Here is a 22,200-nt window from a genome sequence, read left to right on the forward strand (position 1 = left end):
TTGGGGATTTTTTTTTTCTAAAAAATTATAAAGGGTGAGTGTTACTATTTCTCAGTCTATTTAATTTAAAAAATGTTTTAGTGTTATTTGAGTGAATCAGTGTTATGTTTTGTATAGTTCTATTAAGAAATTGTTTTTGAATGTAGGTTTGTAAGAAAGTGTTAATGGTTATATTGAGGTTAGGTTTGTAGGAATTATAATTGTGTATAGTAATGTTCTTGTTAGAATTATTGATATTAATATTGATATTAATACACCATGGTTTGGTGAAGTTAAGGAATTATTTAAGTTTGATGTGAATACATAAAAAGTATATCCTATGCTGGGAGGTGTGACAGCTATGGAAATTGCTGTGAGCTCTTAATGGGGAGTTGTTTATATATTAAGAAGGGGGTAGCCGGGCGGTGGTGGCACACGCCTTTAATCCCAGGACTTGGGAGGCAGAGCCAGGCGGATCGCTGTGAGTTCGAGGCCAGCCTGGGCTACCAAGTGAGCTCCAGGAAAGGCGCAAAACTACGCAGAGCAACCCTGTCTCGAAAAAACCAAAAAAAAAAAAAAAAAAAAAAGGGGTAACTATTGGAGCCCATTTAGGCTTTACCCAGCAGATCTGCATAGGGAGAATGACTGGACCATGGGCTCAAGTGCCAGGTGTCTGAGATGGTCTTCACTTGGCTGTGTTGAGGGAGGTCTTATGCTCCACTCCTTGGCGTTCCTTTAAATACCCTGTGGCAGAGACATTCAAGTCCCAATGGATTAGGATCTAGGCCCTCTTGAGGCTATCCTGTATTTTCTATGTTTCTCTCCCTTCTATCCTTCTATCTAATATTTCCTGCTGCTCCTACTCAAGAGTACTCTGTGGAAGTGTGGGGGTGAGCAGTGGCCCCCCACAGGAGACAAAGCTGACAAACTCTTAGGTGAGAACTGAAACTCTTTTTTTTTTTTAAATTTTATTTATTTTATTTTACAATACTATTCAGTTCTACATATCAGCTACGGGATCCCCTATTCTCCCTCCCTCCCCTTACCCTCAGCCCACCCCCCATTCCCACTTCCTCCTTGGCAAATCCTCCCCCGAGGACTGCAATCAACCTGGTAGAATCAGTCCAGGCAGGTCCAGTCCCTTCCTCCCAGTCTCAGCCATGTCCCTGCATAAGCTCCAGGTTTCAAACAGCCAACTCATGCAATGAGCACAGGACTTGGTCCCACTGCCTACTTGCCTCCCAAACTGATCAAGCCAATCAAATGTCACACCCATTCAGAGGGCCTGTTCCAGCTGGGGGCCCCTCAGCCTTTGGTTCATAGTTCATGTGTTTCCATTCATTTGGCTATTTTTTTTCAATAATTGAGTAAAACTGAAATTTATTATAAGCCACAGTCGTCCTAGGGACCTCCATGCTATATATATAGCCTCCATGGTTCTATGGGTTGTGGTCTAATTTGAGAACTGAAACTCTTAAGACCAGAATAGCAGATGCTGGAACAGAATGGAAAGAACAGGTATGAGAGAAAGATGTTAACAAGAAGGAAGCCTGGGGACTTGGGACTTAAGTATGGGACATGAGGAAAAGAGAAGATAGTGATGTCCTTAAACTTCATATAACTGCCTGGAAGAACTGAGTGATAAAGGTATAGAAAATTTTACCCAAAGAGGAGGAAAGAAGTGAGAAAGAAATTTTTTTTGTGACTTTTGGTCATTACAGACCAGTGGGTCTCAATATTCCTAATGCTGTAGCCCTTTAATACAGTTCTTCATGTTGTGATGACCCTCAATCATTAAATTATTTTTGTTGCAACTTTATAACTGTAATTTTGCTACTGTTATAAGTCATAATATAAATATTTTTGGAGACAGAGGTTTGCCAAAGGGTCTCAATCCACAGGTTGAGAACCACTACTATAGACTACCTAGAGCACTGCACAGAACATAAACACTGGCCTACAGGTGCAAATAAGACGAGTATCTATGCATTTTAGAGTTACAAATGGATAACACATACACCTAGGAATAAGTCTTTAAATATCTTTATTTTAAAAAGAACATGTACAATGAGAAAACAAAGCAGTCAGGGATGCAGCCTGGCAACAATAAAGAACCACACTATGCTTTTACTGAAGGAATGACATAGCTGAGATAAGGTTAAAGTATTCGAGTAATGAAAAGAGTAAAGCAAAGATAGCTGTATTCTGGTAATTCTTGAGTCTTGCTGAGTAAATGAGGATCTCATTAAAATTTTTATAATTAAATTTTTCCTTTTAAGATGACTATGTAACCCAGATTGGCCTTAAAACTCTCAAGCTCCTGAGAATAACTGTACATGAAACCAGAAGAAAGCAAAGCAATGGTAGTCAGAAAGTCACAAGAACAAATAAAGAGGATGAGACCCAGAAGACAAAGAATAGCAGAGTTCAGGAAGGAAATAAAGTGAAGTTCTCATCTGAAACACTTTCCATACAGAGTGACTCCAGACAACAAAAACAACAACAACACACACACAAAAAAAAAAAAAAAGCAAAATACTCCCCAGACTGAGGGGAAAAAAACTGTAGCTCACAAACATACAACAATGAGGTCAAAGGTTTCTGCAAAGGGAGTTTCCATAGCAAATGGGAATAAACAATACATTACAGTAGGCTGAAGAAATATACATAAAATAAAAATCCAAAACACACAAAGGTAGGGGAAAACTGAAAAAAAGATAGAAACACAGAGAATTTTTTTTTTTAGTTAATCTTGTAGAGAAGAAATTCAGTATGAAGACACATTTTAAATTAAAAGATCTGAATGAAATGGGTAGCAATGAAATGGAGCGGTATATATTAATGGAAGAATAAAACTTAGAATGAAAGAACATCAACTCTTCTGGAGAGAGAAAAATAGGTTATGTCTCCAGATACTCTGTGTGTCATGTAGCCTATCAACAGGATGGAATAGCTGCTCTGGAATGCAGTTAAACAATCTGTCTTAATAAATATCGTCTTAAATACTAGTATTAAATAGCCTTAAAAATAATTCATGATGTTTGTGGAACTTGTATGTAAGATCTTACCTTTTAATTTGATTATTTTCCTTATCTGCAAACAAAAAAGGGGACCTAGAGAGATATCTTAGCAGTTAAGAGCAACTTGCTGCTCTTTCAGTGGGCCTAGTTTGGTTCCCAGCACTCACATGACAGTTCCCATCAATCTATAACTGTAGTTCAAGAGGATCGAATGCCCTCTTATGGCCTCCTTTAAGCATATGAACATACACACACACACACACACACACACACACACACACACACACACACACACAAAGTAAAAATATAGATCTTTCAAAACAAAAAGAAAAGGGGAGGAGGAATAGGTCCCAATCTGTTCCTGAGACTTTTAGGTGATTAACTTGAAAGGTAAAAACAGAGTAAATTATTGGAAGAATGAAATACTGTTTATCATGTGCCTCTAAATTGTAAGTTCTCAAACTTTGGGTCATGACTGATAGAATTTGTAACCACCCCCCAAAGATTGGGCATGCACTGGCAAGTCACTTAGTCATTCCAGGGCCATACATCCTACATAATCTGTGTGCTGTGGGGTCATGTAATTTGCATGCAGCATGATCACATAATCTGTGCACATGAATGTGCATGCATGGGTGAATCCATTAAGGGTGGATCCCACACACCCTTCCCCCCTCTTCCTGCACAATCTCTCAACAGGCCTAAGTGCATCCCTTTTGTCCCCCTTCCATTAATAATACAGCAGGTTTTGTTGTGCCTCCTGGCTTTTCTCTCACAGTCAACAGCACTGTATAATAAATAACACTGGTGCCACTCTGCACCCAGGACCCTTTATAGAAGTTTTGCTCTATCTATGACTGCCCACTTCTCCATTTGCCTAGCTGCCAGACAACTTCGCACATACTGGCTGCTTTGATTGATGAGTTTTCCCTTTCCAGCCAGTGTAAAGTCCCCTAGAACCATAGGAATGACCATAGATAGTCCAGTGCCCCTCTGCTGTCCCCAGGACTAGAGATACACCCATCCATGGCCTTCATTGGCTATGGTCAGTGCCCATCATAGGCTTCAATTTCTAGCCATTTCCCACATCTGCAGTCTGAGTTATCATTCTCACTGTTGGACCCCTGTCCTTGGGCTGCATATACCCCACTCCATTCTCTCATTACAAAGCATTAAATTCTGTTGGATGCTCCCACACACACACACCAGGTATCCTCTGGCTATGCACATTCTGGCTTTCACCCTTCTAGCTTGACGAAGAGTTGGGTGACTTGCGCCAATTGCTGATCATCACTTGATCTTGGGGATGCCTGAGATTGTAGTCTTGGATCACATTCTTTTTCCTATTTTATTTCTCTCTGCTGCAGTTACAGAAAAAAAGGCTTCCAACCCTATCAGTCCTACCTACCCCCTGGGATGGCTTCTGCAAACTCTCAAACTTCTCAGCTTAATGCTTACTTAAAGATCTCTAAGATTGTCTACTTCAGTTTTAAGAAATGGCCCACAGGGGTTGGGGATTTAGCTCAGTGGTAAAGCGCTTGCCTAGCAAGCACAAGGCCCTAGGTTTGGTTCTCAGCTCTGGGGGGGGGGGATAAATAAAAATAAAAATAAACAAATAAATAAACAAAAATGGCCCAAATATCCCTTAGATAACAATAAGAAATGGCCACCTAATAGCTCTTTAGACCCTGATATTTTGCAGGAATTATCTAACTTCTGCCAGTGAATGGGAAAATGGAAGGAGTTGCCTTATAGTCAAGCTTTTTTCTACCTAACCTCTAAACCTTCCCTTCTCAATTCTCTCCTGCCCACATGCTCCTAGCTATGCAACCTGAACCTGAGGAATCTTTGTCTACTGCTCTGAACTCTGCAAATGAACCTCTGCCTATCTGTCCTCCCGCTCCTGCTTGAGCATCTGCCCTTTCGGCTCCTCCTTTAGTCCCCTCCTCTCCAGTATCAGGCCACCCCAACTACTCAACTCTTGCTCCAATCTTTACACCTCCTATCACTCATTCTCATACTAAGGGATCTGACTCCAACCATGCCAACATGCTAACCATTCTCGCTTTGTGAAAGGTAGCTGGGGTGGATGGATTGGTTAAGGTCCATGTCCCTTTTTCCCTCACAGAACTTTCTCAGAAAAAAATTGGGTTCCTATACCTTTAATTCTGCTTCCTTTATTAAACTATTCCAATATATAACCCAATTTTATAGCCTCACCTTTTATGATGTATATATGATACGTGCTAATTACCTACTTCTTGAGGAGTGCAGATAAATTTGGGAGCAGGCTAGGCCACATGCAGATAAGGTTCATCAAACCAATGTTACACACCCACCTGGAGCTGAGGCAGTTCTCAATCAGGACCCACATTGGGATTATAATACCCCAGGTGGCTCTCTAGCTAGGGTTAGGTTTATAACCTGCCTCCTGACAGGTCTTCATAAGGCTGCTCTCAAATCAGTTAGCTATGAAAAGCTAAAAAAATGTAATTCAAGATAAGAACAAAAATCTGTCCCATTTCTTAGAACGCCTTACAAAGACTCTCCTTCAATATACTAGCCTAGATCATGAGAGCGTAGAGGGCAGATAGCTCCTTATGACCTCCTTTGTCTCGCAGTTTCCCCAACATCAGGACTAAACTTAAGTGTCTGGAAAGGGGTCCTCTCACTCAACTGGCAGAAGTTTTAGTGGTGGCATTTAAGGTGTACCATGGGAGAGATGAGAAAGCCTATAAACAGAACTGCCAAATTCAGGTACATGCTGACTGGCTTCCCAAAGGCATACAGGTTTTATATGTGGTAGAAGGGCCACTGGGCTCATGCATGCCATGCCCTATGTGGGACACCAACTGGACCTTGTCCAAAGTGCCACCAAGAGGGACACTGGTCAGCTGACTGTTCCCGTGCAACTCGTGATTTCAGTATTCAAACGAAGACCCCCTCTAGCCCGATCTAGGCATGGCCATGGGTGAGAATTGAAGGTACCCTGTTCCCAGACGGAGCCCAACCATCTCTCACAGGGAACCCAGGGTAGCCATTACAGTATCAGGGTGATCCATTTTCTTCCTTTTGGACACTGGAACCACTTACTCAGTCCTGAGGGGGTTTTGGGGTCCCACCTCTCCTTCTCGTCTCCCTATTGTCAGGGTAGGGGGATAGCCTTACCTACCTCATCAGACCCCACCACTTAATTGTATTTTCAGGGGTATCCCTCTCACCCACACATTTTTAGTTGTGCCAACCTGCCCTGTGCCCCTAATAGGAAGAGATTTTCTAGCTAAGGTAGGAGCTTTTATTTCATTTGCTCCCGCTATTTACCTCACTCCTGACTCAGCAGTGCCCCTCCTTCTCCTCTTAGCCACCCAGCCTACTAGCTCTAACACTTCATTTCCCATGCCAGTCTCTTAGGTGGACCCCAAAGTCTAGGACACCCAGAACCTTTCTATTGTTAGGCACCATCCCCCCATTATTATCCAGTTGCAGGACCCTACCTGATACATTACACAAGCTTAGTACCTACCCTCTCTCACTCCAGAGCTTTAGAGGACTTAAGCCTATCATTTATGACCTCAGGAAAAAGTTGTTCCGCCCAATCTCTTTGCCTTTTAACACCCCCATACTTGCAGTTAAGGAGTCTAATGGAACCTACTGCCTGGTTCAAGACCTCTGGCTTATTAATTCTACAGTGGTCCCTCTTCATCCTGCGGTATCTAACCCTTATACACTTCTTTCCACTATCCCTTCAGGAACCTCTCTTAGTTCTTGACCTCAAGGATGCTTTATTTTTCTATTCCTCTCAGTTCTCAAGTCTCAAAATGCCTTTGTTTTCACCTAGACTAACCCTGACACTCATCTGTCTATGCAGCTGACCTGGACTATCATGCCACAGGGATTCAGGGACAGTCCACACCTATTTGGTCAGGTCCTAGCCTCTGTCCCTCTCTGTCCCTTCCTGGCTCTAAACTAATACAGTATGTAGATGACATTCTACTCTGCTTTCCATCATTACAACTTAACCAAACTAACACCTCTGCTCTCCTAAATTTCTTTTCCAGCTGGAGTTATAGGGTCTTGGCTTCCAAAGTTCAGCTCTCCACACTTCATGTCACTTATTTAGGTCTAACCACTATTCCCACCCCCAAGGCTATCTCTGTACATAGAAATCAAGTCTCTTGTAGTACCCTCTACTAAACAGGAGATTCTGTCCTTTCTGGAAATAGCTGGCTTCTTACGGTCTTGGGTTCCATCTTTTTCTCTCCTTGTTCGTCCCTTATATGAGGCAGCTCTGGGCTCACTGCATAAACCCTTCTTTTACCCCATTACTAAACCCTTCTGGAAGCTCCAACAAGCTCTCCTTCAGGTCCCAGCACTTCGCCTCCCAGACCTAACTTGCCCTTTCTCCCTTTATATAACAGAAAATGACGGATATGCCCTTACACACCTAGGGTATTGGCTGGGACCATCCTTTGCACCTGTAGCATATCTGTCAAAGAAACTAGATCTTACCACTCAGGAATGGGCACCTTGCATTCATGCTTTAGCAGCTGCTGAGCTCGTTATTCAGGAATCAAAGAAGCTAACTTTGGGTCACCCACCACTGTCTTCTCTCACCATAAACTGTCTCATCTCTTAACTTATAAAGGCTTACAGGTTTTTTTTTTTGTTTTTTTTTTTTTTGTTTTTTTTTTTTTTGTTTTTTTTTTTTTAACCTCCTTCCCAAGTTATTTCTCTCCAGGTGGCATTACTGGAAGATGCCATACTTACTTTCCTGACTTGCCCACCCCTTAATATTTCAAGCCTCCTTCCTTGACCTAACACTGACTATTCTCCATCTCATTCCTGCACTGAAACCTTAGAAGAACGATTACTCTATTCTTCACATATACAGGAGGACACGTTGCCTCAGGCCACTTATATCTGATATACAGATGGCAGCTCCTTTTTACATGAGGGGACCCATAAAGCAGACTATGCAATAGTGTCAGATACTGGGGTGGTAGAAGCACAGGCATTACCCGCACACAGTACTAACCAACAGGCTGAGCTGATAGCTCTCACCCGTGCCTTCCAAATAGTACAGGGGCAATCCTTAAATGTTTATACAGACTCCAAATATGCTTTCCATATCCTCCTGTCCCATGCTGCTATTTGGAGAGAGCATGGGCTCCTTACAGCAAAGGGAGGATTCATGTCTAACTCGGGCCAAACAATGGCCATGCTAAAATCCTCTCATCTTCCCAAGGCTACAGGAATTATCCACTGCTAGTCTCATCAGACCAAGAGCTCCATCATCTCTAAGGGAAATAACTGGGTTGACCAGGTAGCCAGGACAGTGGCCCTCTAGGGCCAAGTCTCACTCATCCACCACAGGGAATCCATGCAGTGTAACCCACACCCTCAAAGGTAACTCCTGACACAAGCAAATTCTATCTTATGTACATCAGCTCTTTCACCCTAATAGTCTTGCTCTGTTTCAATTTGTAAAAGCCCACTTGCAGCCCACCTCTGAGGACTTACCATACTTAAGAACTACTACTGCCTCTTGTGACATTTGCCAACAGTCAGATCCTAACACCAAATACCAGAGCCAACCTTTTCCCACCCACCAGGCTAAAGGTTTCCTTCCAGGGACTGACTGGCAGCTCGATTTTACCTATATACCCACTGTCAGGTGAATTAAATATTTCTTCATGATGGTGGAATCATTTTCGAACTGTGTGGAGGCATATCCGGTTTCTAATAAGCAGGTTCAGACAGTTGCAGATCTCCTTCTCCAGGAAATTATTTCCTGGTTTGGGATTCCTGCCTCTCTCCAGTCTGATAATTGTCTGGAGTTCACCTCCCAGATTTCCCAGACCCTAGCTAAGGTTCTTAATATTCCTTGGCATTTTCATATTCTGTACCATCTTCAGTCCTCAGGGAAGGTGGAGTGCACCAACTGGTCTTTAAAATCCATCCTTACTAAGATGTCACGGGAACTTCACCTAGACTAGGTAATATTATTGCTTCTAGTTCTTTTTAGGCTCTGGGCCCTTCACAACAGCCCCCTCTCAATCTCCCCATTTGAACTGAGGTATGGGAGACTGGCTCTAACACCGGGCATCCTATCCAAGTCTTCACCCCTCCCAGATGACCTCTTAACCCCCTTACTCTGTCATCTTTGTTCTCTTCTATAGAATTTCGCTGACCATTCCTTACCCCAGCCATGTGACAGTCCTTGCCCACCCCAAATTCACATTGGAGATCAGGTCCTTCTTTCCGCTCTAGGCCAGCACCCCTTCACCCCTTTCCCCTAAATTGCAGGGACCCTTCAAGGTAATTCTTGTAACCCTCATAGCTGCTAAGCTCAAGGGCTTCCCACACTGGATTTACCTGTCCTATCTGAAGCCTTTTATCTCACTTTCAACCCAGAAGAATTCCTTCTCATACACAGTGACACAGACAGGGCCTTGTTCTCTCAAGTTCCAGAGGACACCAGGATCCACTGCCTTGTCACCAATTCCAGAAGAATGAGGTTTCACCCTACAAGCTTTTCCTTCCTGGTTCCCTCTCCTAATTAACTATTCAGCTAATTGTTACAAGACCACCATAGAGCTGGAGGCCAAGGACCATTAAGTGTACCCAGGCAGTAAGGAACAATAACAATCCAGGAGTATTTACATCCTCAGACCCAAAAGGGTCTGGACTCTGCAAAAAAAAAAAAAAAAACAGACTTTAATATAACAATCTATTCCTGTTAAATGCCCTTAGCAATTGATCACCTCTGTCTCCTGGATGCTAAACTAATAAAGGAAACAAGTGCCTTAAAATTTGTCTCAGATAAGGCTTATCTCAGGTAAAAATTAAAAGCATATTCCAAGTCCCCCCACCCCATCTCTAACACTAACCCATAAAATTTTGACAACAGAGTACTAAACATTATAATATCATGGCTACCAGCTCAAGATTTTAAATTCCCTGTGGCTGCTTCTTAATATGTTTAAAAATGCTTCCAAGCTACAGAGCTACCTTGAATCCACCTGTACAGGTCAGGTCCACTCCAGATAAGTATAACTCAAACTTTCCTGGTCCTGGGACCCCCTTCCTTCACCCTGGGACCCTTTGGGGAACCCCCTCAAGGCAACTTTTTTCTAAAGTTCCTCTTCTGCCTCACCAGCACCTTGTCAGACAGAAACAACCACAGGCTTTAAGCAGCGGAAGATGATGGACGATTCCCAAAGCAGTAGAGTACAATCTACCTCAGGACGTCCAGCTACCTCAAAAGCCTCCTTCTCTATCCCCAAGAGTTAACCGACACCCACCGAGTTAGCTGGAAGCAGTTTGGGGAGATAGGACCTCCTCATTCCTGTTCACCCACCAATTTTTACAAGAACAACAGAGTCTGGGGTTATAGAATTCCTAGTCACTCCCCCATGACCGTGCATGTACTGGCAAGACGCTTAGTCATTCCGGGGCCTTACATCCTACATAACCTGTGCCCTGGATGGTCACGTAATTTGCATGCAGCGTGATCATGTAATCTATGCACAAGTGTGGCGTAGCTACACAAGCCCATATAAAAATGCACGGGGGAATCCATAAAGTAAATCCCACATACCATTCCCCTCTTTCTGCACAATCTTACAATAGGCCTAAGCACATCCCTTCCGTCGCCCTTCTTCTAATAAACCACTATAGTGGATTTTGTTGTGCCTCATGGCTTTTCTAGCATGGTAAACAGCGACACATAATAAATAACAGTTACCCCTTTGGGGATTTGAATGACCCTTTCAAAGGGGTCACCCAAGACCACTGGAAAACACAGATAATTACATTATAATTTATAACAATAGCAAAATTACAGTTATGAAGTAGCAACAAAACTAATTTTATAATTGAGGGTCACCACAACATGAGGAACTGTATTAAAGAGTCATAACATTAGGAAGGTTGAGAACCACTGCTCTATATGTTTAAATGTCCATTATTCCCTTAAATTTTTGCAAAGTTTTATTTGCCAAGGTTTCCTTTCTATGTTTATATTACTTAAGGTTTTTAAATATGAAATACAATTCCCAATTTTTTATTTATCTAGCCACCTATTTTTATCTTGTTTTGTATGTGGTGTTAGCCATGCTGGGTAAGCAGTTTACCACAGATCTATGCTCCTTGATTAACTATTTTAAAAATAAATTTGCACATACCAAGACTAGAAACTCACAATTATATCATTTATATCTCTTATCAGTATTTCTAAGTTTCACCTTAAACCTGCCATTCAAGTATGCACTTATACCCTTGCCAAGGCAAACCACACATTTAAGGAAAGACCATAGTTTTACTGGAATAATAATAGAGAGGGGGAAAACAACCACAACCCATATGCCTCAAGAAGGAAAAATGATACCTGAGTCAAGAGAAGGAATATTGCAAAATGAATAAACGCAAACAAAAAGATGCCATGACGTAGATGAATAAACCACATAATGTGAAGAAGAAATCCATTAAGTCAATGCCTAAGAAATAGTCAAGAAGAAATATAAAACCAAGAAAAGAGAAATACAATGTCAAAAAGAAGAGAGTGGGTATGATGAGTCACTCAGAATCTCCCAATGCAATCCTGACAGCTGGAAACAGAAGTCAATGCAATGAGTAAGAGCATAAAGAAGACATTAATCTCCAAGAGCTACAACAGGAAAGGAATGCAGAAGAACAATTAATTCAGGGAGAACATAATCAAAAGGAAGTATTTAAAATAAAGACCTGAATATTTTTCATGAAAAACCCAGTGGAATTAGACTAAATAACCAAGAGACGAGGAAAAGGAACAGAAAAACAAAGTGTGGAAATGGAATGAGAAAAATTAAAGCAATAGTTCTATAAAGAACAGGACTTCTTCTTCCTGAGAAAGGACAGATAAGAGATAGATAGCCTCAAAGAAAGCAAAAAGGAAAGCTCACATCCAGTGGTCTTTATGTTCAAATGCTTCCAAAATTGCTGCAAGCCACAAGAATGTATTATAGAGATTCAGCTGTATATAGTAAAGCTATACCTAGAAAGGTCAAGGAACCTTTTCTGGAGGGAAGCCATTTATTGGTGTTATTCAGCTTTTTATATATCAGCTGTCTTCTGCTATGAATTTTTTGTGCACTCATATACTACTAGGCCATATGGCAAACAGCATGAGCTTCTCAGACCTACTGCTGATCTACTAAGTAACCCCCCTACAGAGCCTAGGAGACAGGTGGACTGTAGATGCATAGCTTTGTTTCTTGTGCAAATGAAGCTCAGATCATCCTTTTCCTTTAGGCCTAGTTGTATTCCAGAGCTATTGATTCAAGACAAGAGTTTTTTGCATTACCAGGTGCAGTAAAGACTGATCTGGGCAGAGTCACATAGCCAGAGAGAAGAGAAAAAGGCAGCGTTTCTGTAGATGGTAAGAAAGACTGGCTCAGACCAAGGAGTAAGGAGTAAGGAAAAGTTCTGCAGGTTGTAGGTGGATTTGAATCAAGTCAGGGGAGAAGAGGAAGAAAAAATTGGAAGATGGAGGAACTGAAGGTGAGGATGAGGTAAAGAGCATAAGAGCTTATCTATTACTAGAGCTATGAGAGGACAAAAAAAGAATGGACAGAGAAGAACTGAGTGTGAGGATGGAACTAAAGCTGTATAGATAGAATTTTGTCTTCCAGAAATAAAGTAAATGGATGAAAAGAGCATGGTGTACGTAGATTCTTTTCCCTCAGATAACCCCAGGCTGGATGTAGCATCTTCCCCAGGACTCTGGGAAGGATTTTCTCAGGGCAGGCCCCTGGGAAAATTTCAATACAAAATAATCATATTTAATTATAAAATGAAGTTTGAGGTTCAAATTAGAAAGGACATAAAAGCAGGACATATATAACATAGAGACATCCCATCCCAATGACACGTTCTTAAAAAAGAAAAGCAATCTGCAGGGGGGAACCATGATTTTCTGTTTAAACAAGAGACTCTTAGGTCAAAATGTTGGTGACCACATTCAAGCTCTCTTGTGTACTTGATGGATGGCCTTAGTGAAATTATTTAATTTGTTCACCTAGAAACTGAAAATGGTGAGGATTAAGTGAGAAAAATCTATAAAAAGAAATGAAGGACAAACCAAGCAGACAGGAGCACATGTAACGTTATGCACTGTTATATACTGTAAGTTACTATTAGTGAAATTCTTACAATTTTCAAATTCAATCTCTAAATATAGTAAGTGTATTAAATTATCAATATGTCCTTCTTAAGAGGGAACAAAATGGCAGAAACAGAAGTACAAATCAAAGCCTACATTAGCAATTATTAAGTCAAGCATACAAACCCTCAGAGAAAAAGTACTTTAGTTCAGCAAATATAATTCACTTAACAGATATAAAATGAAGGTCACATATATTTCTAACAATACTGTTTAGCAACACTTGTTGTGTGATATTTTATTTGTGTTCTGACAAATAAAGCTTGCCTGGAGATCAGAGGGCAGAGTTAGCCACTAGTTAACCATAGAGGCCAGGCAGTGGGAGGCTCATGCCTTTAATCACAACACTTGGGAGGTGGAGACAGGAATATAAGGCTGGTGGAGACAAGATCTCAGTCCCCTTTCAGTCTGAGGATTCATAGAGGTAAGAAGTGGCTGCTGCTCTGCTACTCTGACCTTTCAGCTTTCACCCCAATATCTGACTCCTGATTTTTATTAATAAGACTAATTAGGGTCACATTTCACTTATAGACAAATATGATATCCCACTTTAAGCAGAAAGGCTTTAGACTTACAATCCAATTGCTCATCACAGAAAGTGGACAGATGATCAGCATTGTTCTTGTCCTCTCTCCAGTGTTACATTTTTTTGAGCGCTCCACCACAGATACCCCTAAAAGAACAAGGTGTTGATAGACTTTACCTGATTTTTTAAATACTGAGTTATCCATCTCAATATGGTCCTAACAATCATCTATGAAGACAGAAATCCAGAAGAATTAAAAAACAGGAAACTGGCACTGGGAGGTGGTGGTGCTTGCCTTTAATTCCAGCACTCAGAAGGAAGAGGCAGGCGGATCTCTGTGAGTTTGAGGCCAGCCTGGTCTACAGAGGGAGTTCCAGGATACCCAAGGCTACACAGAGAAACCCCCTTACAAAAGAAAATAAAACATTAAAAAAAAAAAGAGAGATGGACTGTTTCCAGTCTCTCTCACTCCATAAAATCAAAAATTAAATAGTGATTATTTATGAAGAAGAATCAGAGGACTGTAGCTGGACACTTGGAGCAGCCTTTCCTCTTCAGTTAAACTTTTCCAGAAACACCCTCATAGACACAACCAGGAGAGTGTTTCTATGGTGATTCTAACCCCAATCAAACTGACAAAGAAGATTAACAATTCAATCTCTTGTCAACTTAAAACACAAGCACATCACTTTAAGTCATAAGTTCATCTCAAAATAAAAAATGCATTTAGTTCATTTCTAAAATTCCTCAAAGACTTTTTAAATAGACCCAATACTGTTATGGGACAGTCTGTATGTCAAATCTGTTGCTCTGATGAGTCAATAAATAAAACACTGATTGGCCAGTGGCCAGGCAGGAGGAAGTATAGGTGGGACAAGGAGGAGAAGAATTCTGGGAAGTGGAAGGCTGAGTCAGAGAAACGGCCAGCCACCACTATGACAAGCCACATGTGAAGACACTGGTAAGGCACAAGCCATGTGGCAAGGTATAGATTTATGGAAATGGATTAATTTAAGCTATAAGAACAGTTAGCAAGAACCCTGCCAGGGCCATACAGTTTGTAAGCAATATAATAAGTCTCTGTGTTTACTTGGTTGAGTCTGAGTGGCTGTGGGACTGGCGGGTGACAGAGATTTGTCCTAACTGTGGGCAAGGCAGGAAAACTTTAGCTACACAATACTGTTCAATAGTTCAAGGTTATTCTGAAACTCAGGGCAATTTCTTAACTGTGAGCCCCTATATCTTTCCTCATAAACATCCTAAGATTGTAGCACCTCCAACATCTTGGAGCTTCCACTATACACAAGGCAATACCTTCCCAGTTTGTACAATGTCCTCCCACACCTCCCTACAGGAAGTCTGACCCTGCCACAAACTTTCTATCCACAGCAGCTTTTTGAAATCTTGACCCAAGCCTCCATAAACCTTGCTTCATGCATTTTGCATGCCTACAAAATTAGTACCATATGGACAATACTTCCAAGTTCTGTAGGTAGCTCAAAATGTAGCCCAAAGCTACAACCACTTCTGTATACCTTTACAGCTAATCCTGAGAAAATACTACTCTATGTGGCAACTGTGGAGCAGAGAATGCCTTCAGTGGCATTCTGTGTCTTGGCTCTCTCCTTTTAAATTCACCTGCCTTGTTACAAACTAGAGCCTTCAATGGGTAAGGTCTTGCCCTCTGTGTACTTCTCCTATCCTAGTGTAGCTGCAAGATTTTTCTTTAATGTTGTTAATCTCTGTAACCATTATAGTCACTCTTTCCATATCTCCCCTGTCCTCAACTATAAATTCTCATCCCTTCCTTGCCAAGCTGTACATTCATCTTACCTTTCTGCCCAACTTGCAGTTTTCTCTGTCAACCTGGGTAAAAGCAGTGAGAAGTAACCATAACACAGCCTAAATGCTATCCTGTCTTGAAATTCCTGTGCCAAACAACCAGGCAATCAATGCTTTTTAATTTAGCCCCACTCAAATAGTTAAGACATGGACAGAATAAAGTCAGGTTCTTTACCAGAATAAAACACAAAATGCCACTAGCCCAGTTCCTAAGAAAGTCCTTTGAAACCTGATAAGCCAAGTTCCCACTATCCTCACTTCTCTCAGAATTCTGATCTTCCAAATTCCCACCAAAATGGCCCATTAGTCTCTTGTCTAAAGCGTGTCTATAGCCTATAGCTTCAAAATCTTTCACATTGTTCCTGTAAACCAGTGCTATACTGTGGTGATATTTTATTTGTACTTTAACAAATAAAGCTTGCCTGGGGATCAGAGGAAAAAGCCGGCCACTATATTAAACATAGAGGTCAGGCAGTGGTACCACATGCCTTTAATGTTAGCATTCAGGAGAAAGAGCTTCATCGGGATCTCTGTGAGTTCCAAGGCACACTGGGGACAGAGCTAGGTGTAGTGGCACACGCCTTTAATCCCAGCACTAGTTAACCATAGAGGTCTGGAGGTCTGTACAAACAGGAAGTGATATAGCTGGGCAGAAAGAGGAAGTGATATAGCTGGGTGGAAAGAGGAAGTAAGATGGCAGGGCACAGAAAGGTATATAGGAGTATACAGGAAGTAGCTCTCTCTTGGGCTGAGGATTTCCTAGCAGTAAGAACTTGTGGCTGGCTTGTTCTATCCCTTTGATCTTTCAGCTTTCACTCCAATATCTGGCTCCAGGATTTTTATTAATAAGACCATTTAGTAATTTGTACTACACTAATGCTTACAAACCAGTCAGCAATAACACCATTCCTCAGTACCAATTTTCTATTAGTTGTTGTGACAAAATACCTTACAAAAGTAAATAAAAGATATGTTTTGGCCTCCAAATTGAGAATATACTGCCCATTATGGAGGGGAAGTCATAGCAGCAAAAGCATGAGGTAGCTGGTCACACTACATCCACAGCAAGGAAGTACAGAAAAATATTGATGCTCAGCTCATTTTCTCCTTATTAAGTCCAGGAGTAGCCCATGGAACAGGACTGCCTACATTCAGGGTGGATTTTTCCCTCTCTAAATAAATCTTTCTAGATTTAATTTTAATTATGTGTGTGTATATGATGTGTGTGTGTGTGTGTGTGTAATGTATGTATGTGTGTGTGTGTGTGTGTGTGTGTGTGTGTGTGTGTGTGTGTGTGTGTGTGCGCATGCCTAAAGAGGTCAGAAGTAGCTGGATCCCATTTGTCAGCTACCCAACATAGGTGCTGGAAATTGAATTTGGGTCCTCTGGAAGAGTAGTATGTGCTCTTAACCCCTATGCCATTCAGATTCAAAATATATTTTTTTTACTAATTAACTTATGTATTTTACATCCAGACTCTAGCCTCCCTCCCTCCTCTTCTCCCACTCCGTCTCCCCACTTTCCCTCTGCCTTCCTCTCAATCTACCCCTCCTCCATATTCGCTCAGAAAGTGGCAGGCCTCCTCTGGGCATCAGCAAAACAGGGCATATCAAGCTACCATAAGACCAAGCACCTTCTCCTGTATTCAGGCTGGGCAAGGGCAATCCAGCATGAGGAATAGGTTTCCAAGAGCCAGCCAAAAGCATCAGGGAGAACCCTGCTCCCATTTCCAGGAATCTCACAAGTAGACCACGCTACACAACTGTCACATCTATGCAGAGAGCCTAGATTGGTCCCATGCAGACTCCCTGGTTGTTGGTTCAGATTCTGTGAGTTCCCGTAAGCCAGGCTAACTGTTTCTGTGGGTTTTCATCTGATGTCCCTGATTACCCCCTGGTTCCTATAAATCCCCCCTTCCTCTCCTCAGCAGGACTCCCCAAACTCCTCCCAATGTTTGGCCATGGGTCTCTGAATCTGCCTCCATCAGGCACTGAATGAAGGTTCTCTGATGACAACCTGGGTAATCACCAATTCAATCACGGGGATGACCTGTTCAGGCTATGCTGCCAGGAGCCTTAGCTGGGGCTATCCTTGTAGACTCATGGAAGTTTCTCTTCTATCAGGCTTCTACCCGACTCCATAAAGCACCCTTCCCCAGTCATCTTTTTCAGCACTCTCCCCTTTCTCCCACCCCACCCCCCAATCCCTGAAGTTTCCATGCCTACCCACCCCCAATCCAACCAGCAGATCTCTATTTCCCCTTCCCTGGGAGAACCATATGTCCCCCTTGGGCCCTCCTTGTTACCTAGCCTCTCTAGGTAAAATTTATCATTTTTAAACAGACTACATTCAAGTCTACTTTTATGCCATTATACTGTTTTATCTTCTTTGTATCATTTAACATCTAAAGTATTTTACTTATGTATTGCACCCATTATGACTGCTGAATAAGCCATGGAAATAAGATCTTGTGCTGTACATGAAAACCAAGGCACAGATACAATTCTCTCAGACATTTTATCTTAATTCTATCTTTTTCCATCCTATTCATAAGCAAGACTGTTTTTCTATGTACAAAATAAAAATTATAATAAAGATCATTGACATTCTTAAGTGAAAAGCAAATTCTAATAACACTAAAAATTAGATCTTTATTTAAATTTATGCAAGTTAAGCTTTAAACCAATCATAAATGACTCCATTACTTTACTAGAACAGAACAGGGGAAGAAAGGGGAAAACTAGACTTACTGACCCTTTTTCAACATTTTCTTCTTTGTTGCAAGGGCAGATAAAGTAAGTGCATGAGCAAATTTTGTATCTTCTTTAACCTTAGATGATCCTGATAAGAAAAATCACAGAATACAAAAATTTCTTACTCTGCCTTCTTAGGTACTTTATATATTCTGCAACTTGGCATATTACTTTAATTAAATAAAAATAGTATTTGGTAAGTAGCAAGCCATTTATGACACTAAGCATATCCCTATAGCTCAGAGAAATGATGTAATCACATCCCAGCTGTTACTTCTCTTAAAAGAAAAATCAGGAACAGACAAATGCAAAGAGATTCAGCTCTCAGGAAAAAAAAGCTGTACCAGTATGAAGCTGCTAAATTTCATATCAGTCTAATGGTGATAAGCTGTTTTCCAAATGTAATTTCTCAGTTAATGAGAAAGACAATATGATTTGAAGTAATAGGAAAATAAAGCATATTGCAAAGATGAAATAAATGGTATACATTGTTTTCTATGTGCATAATGTGAATACTGCCAAGAAGGCACTCCAAACTTGTTCGTTAAGCTTGTGTGTGTGTGTGTGTGTGTGTTTGCACAAGCATGCCAGCATTTGTATATGTGTGTGTACATGCTTGTGCGCACTTATGTAAAAAATAAAAAGTTTTATTCAATTTAATTTGTAAGTAGTAGAAAACAACTGTTTTGTTTAAAGTTGGTTTAAATATTATCCATTAGATTTTTAACTTGAAATTATTCGTTGAATTTGCATAATTTAACACATAGTAAGTTCATGAAAAGTTCAAATGCAGGAAAAAGTTCAAAAGCAGACAAATTTTATACTATTGCTAAAGATCTTCCAAGCTAACAAGACGTCAATTAATGATTGTTTTATTTTAAAAATATTTACATGAAGGTTATGCTATGTAAGTACTGAGATGTAATATACACCTACCTTTTACTCTATTTTTAGTATCTGACTGTGCATTTTTCAGCTTGCCTAAAATAAAAAAAATAATAAAAATGGATACACTAGGAGATAAGACTATATGACAGTGTAAAATCAAGTCATATTACCTTTCATTTTCTGTGGAGGTTCACTAGTTTCAATTTCCTCTGAATCACTGCTTTCAATGTACTGAACAGCAATTTTTCTTCTGAAATTGAAGAGATTCAAAATAAAATACAATAAAGCAATATGTTTAATAAATGCAATACAGAAGTTGTTTAACTCCTATTTGCTTTTAAATTTTTTTTCCAAAAAGCTCTTTTATTTGCCAAGCAAATGTCAAACATGCTAAAAAGCTTATTTTTTTTAATGACCAGACAGCTGAATTTGTAAAATATAGTACCACTAAGATTACATTTGAAAAGTCATTCACATAGAGTTCAATGTTCAGTCATTCAACTAAAACATGTAACATTAGAACCAAAAATTGGCAATGTGGAAGAGAGCAGATGACAACTACATGCGGATTGCTAAATTCACAAGGAAGTAAAGCAGGGACTGTGAGAGCCACTGTCCTTGGAGGGGAGTGATGACAGGAAAACACTAGCTTTAGTAGCAAAGAAATACCGAATAAACAGAACAGGAATGTCCAGAGTTGATTCAAAGCACTCAAGTCCCAAATGGGGCATGCTCTCTTCCCCAAAGAGGGCGGAGAACAACTAGGGAGGATGGAGATCTCAGCTTAGGACAAACAGAGCTTCAGATAGTCCTACTCTCAGTATAAGAAAATTTATAGGGCAGAAAAAGAAGGGAGGCAGGGCTGACATCTGTACAGCCAATTTGTACAACATCTGTACAAATCTTCAGAGTCGGGGTGGAATCCAAAGACAAAAATAAATAAATAAATAAATAAATAAATAAATAAATAAATAAATAAATAAATAAATAAGCCACAGGGGGAAAAAATGCCAGCCACAGCACTGAGAAGATTTACAGTTCCAGCAGACAGTAATTTGGGGGCACATATTCCACATTCATATCTTTCAGTATTTGGCTGGAGCAGAGGTAACACGTCATTTAAAAAGACATATGCTTTGTTAGCAGCTTGGTGGATGTACATGCAAAGCTCTTCTTTGCATCACCCAGGACAAGTGTCAGGGGACTATTTTGAGTCCTGGAATGCAAAACAGTTCTAACAGGGGTGGTGGTGGTGGGTGGGAGCTCTGACCCGAAGCACACAGTGTTCTTAAGTAGTAGCAATGGGGTCTGAACCATGAACTAGAGTAAGACTCACTGGTTCTTCAGAAGTGGGGCATGAAGTAGCAAGAACTTAAAAGTTAACTAGAGCTGGGCAGTGGTGGAGCATGCCTTTAATCCCAGCACTCGGAAGGCAGAGCCAGGTGGATCTCTGTGAGTTTGAGGCCAGCCTCGTCTACAGAGTGAGACCCAGGACAGGCACCAAAACTACACAGAGAAACCCTGTCTCAAAAAAACAAAAACAAAAAAGTTAACTAGGGCACCTGACACTGGAAACCTTGCTGGCATCCCTTTCTAGTGTCTACAGACTGACAGACATGTCTATAGTTACAATGCCCACAAAGTACAACCTCTGGAAATAAGGCAAACAAAACAAAGATCAACCAACACAGGAAGTTTAATATCACAAAGCTTCTCCTATCACCAGAAAACACCAACCCAAAGCGAGAAGAAAACATATAACAGTGTTGAGATAATATGATACCTTCACTCATGTAAGTGTTGGCTCAGACATCTTCTGTACTGAGGTATGTGACCACATAGAGAAAATCACCTGTATACACACAAGTGACCACACTGAGATAGTCTGTACCTACATGCAGTAAGTGACTGCAAATAGTTTGCAAATGAACATATATAAATAGCTTCAGAGAGATGGGTAGAGATTCATTGGGTCTGCACTAGCTTTGTCAACAGTCAGTCATACGGAGAGGAGTTCATGGGGCCCTATTCCTCCCTGCTGTATTAGTAGATACTGATAGATTTTGAGAGGGGAAGTATCTTGATCAAAAGCCCCTGGCTGGGAAGTTCAAAAGCTCTAAGGTAGAACCTACTATTGTTTTGATAAATGGTCATGTTGTCAAATCACCTTCTACATATGTTTACACCTATAGACTTGGGCTGTTCTTAATCTCAGTGAGAGTAGTTTCTTTTTACAGTAAACTGCAGTCAATGCAGACATTCACAATGGATCAAAGTGCTGAAAATAAGAGATTAAGTGCTCAGCCCAAGTGAGACATCTCTGTCATCCCTTATTCTCTAATAAGGGGCATGGAATGTTGGCGAAGAGGACACAAAAAACAATGTATGAGCTGGTAGATGGAGAGGAACAAAGCTACAACTGTGGTTACTCACTACATGAACTCACTACAACTGTGGTTACCTAAACACAGTAAGGACAGTTAAAATCCTGACACAGATTGAGGTTTTCTCCAGGCCCCACCCATTCCTGAGGAGCTAATGGAAGCTGACAGTTGCTAGAAGAAAGAGAACCATTCTTTTTTGAGTGTGGCTACTGTTAGGTTTTCCATCCTCCAGTAGATGGTCCCATACCCATGAATTTATGGGCAACACTAACTAGACTTAGTGGTTTATCAAAAAAAGAAAAGGAGGAGGAAGGAGGAAGAGAGGAAGAAGAAGGGGAGAAGAGCAGAAGGAGAGACAAATTGAGCAGGGAATTCAATTCCCCCAAGGAATAAATAGGGGGCATGTATGATGATATTTCACTGCATGCATGTATGAAATTCTCAAAAATAAAGAAATTTAAAAAAAAAAAAAACAAAGAAAAATACTAAACAAATAAATGATCATGGGAATGCTGCTTTGAGAATGTAAACTGGTGTGGCCACTGTAGAAGCTATAACAGGTCATCAAAAAGCTAAAAATAGAACTACTGCATGGCCCAGGTATACC

At 40.8% G+C, this 22,200-nt stretch overlaps 1 protein-coding gene across 5 annotated transcripts in view; it reads right to left on the reverse strand.

The window, feature by feature from the left end:
- Positions 1-22,200, reverse strand: part of Hltf (helicase like transcription factor) — a 95,768-nt gene that overhangs the window by 52,367 nt on the left and 21,201 nt on the right. For 4 of the 5 annotated variants that reach the window (XM_006993816.4, XM_042278988.2, XM_042278989.2 and 1 more), the window contains exons 11-14: positions 19,380-19,459; positions 19,258-19,302; positions 18,323-18,409; positions 13,776-13,873 (exon numbers count right to left, since the gene is read on the reverse strand). In XM_006993816.4, coding sequence (XP_006993878.1) covers positions 13,776-13,873; positions 18,323-18,409; positions 19,258-19,302; positions 19,380-19,459 — 310 coding nt within the window. The remainder of the gene's footprint in view (positions 1-13,775; positions 13,874-18,322; positions 18,410-19,257; positions 19,303-19,379; positions 19,460-22,200) is intronic. The other variant, XM_006993817.4, reaches the window with a different exon arrangement.

This window comes from Peromyscus maniculatus, chromosome 6, assembly GCF_049852395.1.
Source record: "Peromyscus maniculatus bairdii isolate BWxNUB_F1_BW_parent chromosome 6, HU_Pman_BW_mat_3.1, whole genome shotgun sequence".
NCBI classification, from domain to species: domain Eukaryota; kingdom Metazoa; phylum Chordata; class Mammalia; order Rodentia; family Cricetidae; genus Peromyscus; species Peromyscus maniculatus.